This window comes from Phoxinus phoxinus, assembly GCF_949152265.1.
Source record: "Phoxinus phoxinus genome assembly, chromosome: 15".
Taxonomy (NCBI): Eukaryota; Metazoa; Chordata; class Actinopteri; order Cypriniformes; family Leuciscidae; genus Phoxinus; species Phoxinus phoxinus.
Window position 1 is genome coordinate 35,387,172 of NC_136890.1, and position 5,000 is coordinate 35,392,171.

The 5,000-nt window shown below is 51.7% G+C and overlaps 1 protein-coding gene across 2 annotated transcripts in view; it reads left to right on the forward strand.

Moving 5' to 3' along the window:
- The window catches only part of pggt1b (protein geranylgeranyltransferase type I, beta subunit), a 57,965-nt gene that overhangs the window by 49,615 nt on the left and 3,350 nt on the right, over positions 1 to 5,000 (forward strand). For both annotated transcript variants that reach the window (XM_079636618.1, XM_079636619.1), the window contains exons 6-8: positions 1,394 to 1,439; positions 1,962 to 2,146; positions 2,840 to 2,948. In XM_079636618.1, the coding sequence (XP_079492744.1) occupies positions 1,394 to 1,439; positions 1,962 to 2,146; positions 2,840 to 2,948 (340 nt within the window). The remainder of the gene's footprint in view (positions 1 to 1,393; positions 1,440 to 1,961; positions 2,147 to 2,839; positions 2,949 to 5,000) is intronic.

The following is a 5,000-nucleotide window of genomic DNA, read 5'->3' on the forward strand; positions in this document are numbered from 1 at the left end:
CACTCAATCCTCGGCACAGTGAGTCCCACAATCCCCTCCTCAATCCTGTCACTCAATCCTCCGCACAGTGAGTCCCACAATCCCCTCCTCAATCCTGTCACTCAATCCTCCGCACAGTGAGTCCCACAATCCCCTCCTCAATCCTGTCACTCAATCCTCGGCACAGTGAGTCCCACAATCCCCTCCTCAATCCTGTCACTCAATCCTCCGCACAGTGAGTCCCACAATCCCCTCCTCAATCCTGTCACTCAATCCTCCGCACAGTGAGTCCCACAATCCCCTCCTCAATCCTGTCACTCAATCCTCAGCACAGTGAGTCCCACAATCCCCTCTTCCTCCTGTCACTCAATCCTCAGCACAGTGAGTCCCACAATCCCCTCTTCCTCCTGTCACTCAATCCTCCGCACAGTGAGTCCCACAATCCCCTCCTCAATCCTGTCACTCAATCCTCGGCACAGTGAGTCCCACAATCCCCTCCTCAATCCTGTCACTCAATCCTCGGCACAGTGAGTCCCACAATCCCCTCTTCCTCCTGTCACTCAATCCTCGGCACAGTGAGTCCCACAATCCCCTCCTCAATCCTGTCACTCAATCCTCGGCACAGTGAGTCCCACAATCCCCTCTTCCTCCTGTCACTCAATCCTCGGCACAGTGAGTCCCACAATCCCCTCTTCCTCCTGTCACTCAATCCTCAGCACAGTGAGTCCCACAATCCCCTCCTCCTCCTGTCACTCAATCCTCAGCACAGTGAGTCCCACAATCCCCTCCTCCTCCTGTCACTCAATCCTCGGCACAGTGAGTCCCACAATCCCCTCCTCAATCCTGTCACTCAATCCTCAGCACAGTGAGTCCCACAATCCCCTCTTCCTCCTGTCACTCAATCCTCGGCACAGTGAGTCCCACAATCCCCTCCTCCTCCTGTCACTCAATCCTCAGCACAGTGAGTCCCACAATCCCCTCTTCCTCCTGTCACTCAATCCTCGGCACAGTGAGTCCCACAATCCCCTCCTCCTCCTGTCACTCAATCCTCGGCACAGTGAGTCCCACAATCCCCTCCTCAATCCTGTCACTCAATCCTCGGCACAGTGAGTCCCACAATCCCCTCCTCAATCCTGTCACTCAATCCTCGGCACAGTGAGTCCCACAATCCCCTCCTCAATCCTGTCACTCAATCCTCAGCACAGTGAGTCCCACAATCCCCTCTTCCTCCCGTAACTCAATCCTCGGATGTAGGATCTCTACATGTGTGTGTTCTAACCCTAACTCAAAAAAATCTTCCAGAAGAAAGAAGGACATGCAGGTTTGGAGTAAATGATCATGTTTGGCTGAACTGATGCTGATCTCCTTATAAACTAGTTTCTCTGATGTGCTGTTCGTGTTCTTCCTCCTGCAGTCGTATGACAGTGGGATTGGTCAAGGAGCCGGACTGGAGTCACATGGTGCGTTTACACTGTTTACACACACACTGTACACTGCTGATAAACGCCTGATCGTTTTGTGAACACCTTCCCAGGAGCTCGGTGTAGGAAGTGCTTTCATTCGAGCGCATCAGAGTTTCAACATTCGCTGTGGAGTGTGAAATACTTCACTGGTGTGATTCTCGCAGATGTGGAGAGTGTGTTTGCTCAGTGTCTGACGTTTGGGTGAATTTGGAGAAACTGCATCGTTGGTACTGAACATGACTTTCACAAGGCAAATGAAGTGTGTGTTCGTAACTGATGTTGTAAAGTCAGTCAGAGTGTTTGATCACGTCTAATATTGACTGAAGGATCAAACTGAACGTGTTTTACTGGACCGTCCTGCTGTTACTCAGACGCTTTGGTAATAGATGTTTTTTAAAGTGGTTTTTAGAGCATTTAAAAATGTCTGAGTGTGTGAATGAGTTTGTGAAATTTCCCGAATGAGTGAGTCGGAGTTGATTCAGTGCCGTCTCTGATAAGAACTGATCCGTCTCTCCTCAGGTGGATCCACCTTCTGTGCCGTGGCGTCCCTTTGCATGATGGGAAAGCTGCAGGAGGTGTTCAGCGAGCGCGAGCTGGACCGGATCCGGCGCTGGTGTATCCTCCGGCAGCAGAACGGCTTCCACGGCCGGCCCAACAAACCCGTGGACACCTGCTACTCCTTCTGGGTGGGAGCGACGCTGGAGGTGCGTGCGCCAGTCCGTCACGCATGTGCTTCTGCAACACGCCTCGTTACCGCGGCGATGAGGCTCACCCAATCAGAACGACTGCTTCAGTTTTAACCTGATCATGTGGTTGTTATACATGTTAAATAACCTGCAGTGATCGTATGTGATGTCATTCCCTGACCCAGAGTAACCCTTCTGAATGCTGTTCAGTGCGGCGAGCATCGCTAGTGTTGTTAGTGACGTGGTCTGTCCGCTAGCACTGAAGAGACGTTTGATGGAAACGCAAGCGCCATTCACTGTGTTCCAAAGTTTAAGTTTTGCGAAGACGTGTGACCAATAGAAGATCGATACCTCACGCTGTGACTCTCAGCTGAATTCGAGAACTACTAAACTGGAGTAGATTCAAGATTTTGTACTTTGTGGCTGTGTTATATGTTGAATCGTGTTTTTAAAGAAGACCTAATCCGCCTTTCTCAGTCTTGAAGTTGTTGTCAGACTAGAACCGGTTCTCCTGCATGAATGTTGATTATTCTCCTCATATTCTCCAGTGTTGCGGCTCCTGTCTTCCCAGTCTGTCAGTAACGCTCTGCTGACTTCCTGTCTCTATGAAGCCCCTCCCCCTGAAAAGCACACTGTGCTGATGCTCGGTGTGTGTTGGTGTGTGTTGGTGTGTGTGCTCTCAGACTAACATGCTCCTCTTGCGCCCCGCAGCTTTTAGACATTTTCCAGCTCACCAACTTCGAGAAGAACCGGAACTACATTCTGTCGACGCAGGACCGTCTGGTGGGCGGCTTCGCTAAATGGCCGGACAGTCACCCAGGTGAGCGTACAGTCGCTGCGCAGAGCAGCTTTTGTGTGCCGCTGTCAGTGGACACCGGTGTAACTCGACACAGCCGCTGTGAGCGTGCGACAGACGAGACCCCGTTCCTGAAGATGAGCTTCATTGTTGCTCCAATAATCACTGACCTGTACAATGTGCTTTATTGTCATCAAACTGCAGAAGAACCCCACTGCTGAACACACACACACACACACACTGAACACACACACACACACACTGAACACACACACACACACACTGAACACACACACACACACACTGAACACACACACACACACACACACACACACACACACACACACTGAACACACACACACACACTGAACACACACACACACACACTGAACACACACACACACACACTGAACACACACACACACTGAACACACACACACACACACACACACACTGAACACACTGAACACACACACACACACTGAACACACACACACACACACACTGAACACACACACACACACACACACACACACACACACACACTGAACACACACACACTGAACACACACTGAACACACACACACTGAACACACACACACACACACACACACACTGAACACACACACACACACACACACACACACACACACTGAACACACACACACACACACACACTGAACACACACACACACACACTGAACACACACACACACACACACACACACACACTGAACACACACACACACTGAACACACACACACACACACACACACTGAACACACACACACACACACACACACACACTGAACACACACACACGCACACACACACACTGAACACACACACACTGAACACACACACACACACACACTGAACACACACACACACACACACACTGAACACCTGAACACACACACACACACACACACACACACACACAGTGACCGTCTCCTCTGTTCTCAGACCCCCTGCACACACACACACACACACACACACACACACACAGTGACCGTCTCCTCTGTTCTCAGACCCCCTGCACACACACACACACACACACACACACACACACACACACACACAGTGACCGTCTCCTCTGTTCTCAGACCCCCTGCACACACACACACACACACACACACACACACAGTGACCGTCTCCTCTGTTCTCAGACCCCCTGCACACACACACACACACACACACACACACACACACACACACAGTGACCGTCGTTCTCAGACCCCCTGCACACACACACACACTCACACACACACACACACACACACACAGTGACCGTCTCCTCTGTTCTCAGACCCCCTGCACACACACACACACACACACACACACACACACACAGTGACCGTCTCCTCTGTTCTCAGACCCCCTGCACACACACACACACTCACACACACACTCACACACACACACAGTGACCGTCGTTCTCAGACCCCCTGCACACACACACACACACACACACACACACACACAGTGACCGTCTCCTCTGTTCTCAGACCCCCTGCACACACACACACACACACACACACACACACACACACAGTGACCGTCTCCTCTGTTCTCAGACCCCCTGCACACACACACACACACACACACACACAGTGACCGTCTCCTCTGTTCTCAGACCCCCTGCACACACACACACACACACACACACACACACAGTGACCGTCTCCTCTGTTCTCAGACCCCCTGCACACACACACACACACACACACACACACACACACACACAGTGACCGTCTCCTCTGTTCTCAGACCCCCTGCACACACACACACACACACACACTCACACACACACACAGTGACCATCGTTCTCAGACCCCCTGCACACACACACACACACACACACACACACACAGTGACCGTCTCCTCTGTTCTCAGACCCCCTGCACACACACACACACACACACACACACACACACACACACACACACACACACACACACACACACAGTGACCGTCTCCTCTGTTCTCAGACCCCCTGCACACACACACACACACACACAGTGACCGTCTCCTCTGTTCTCAGACCCCCTGCACACACACACACACACACACACA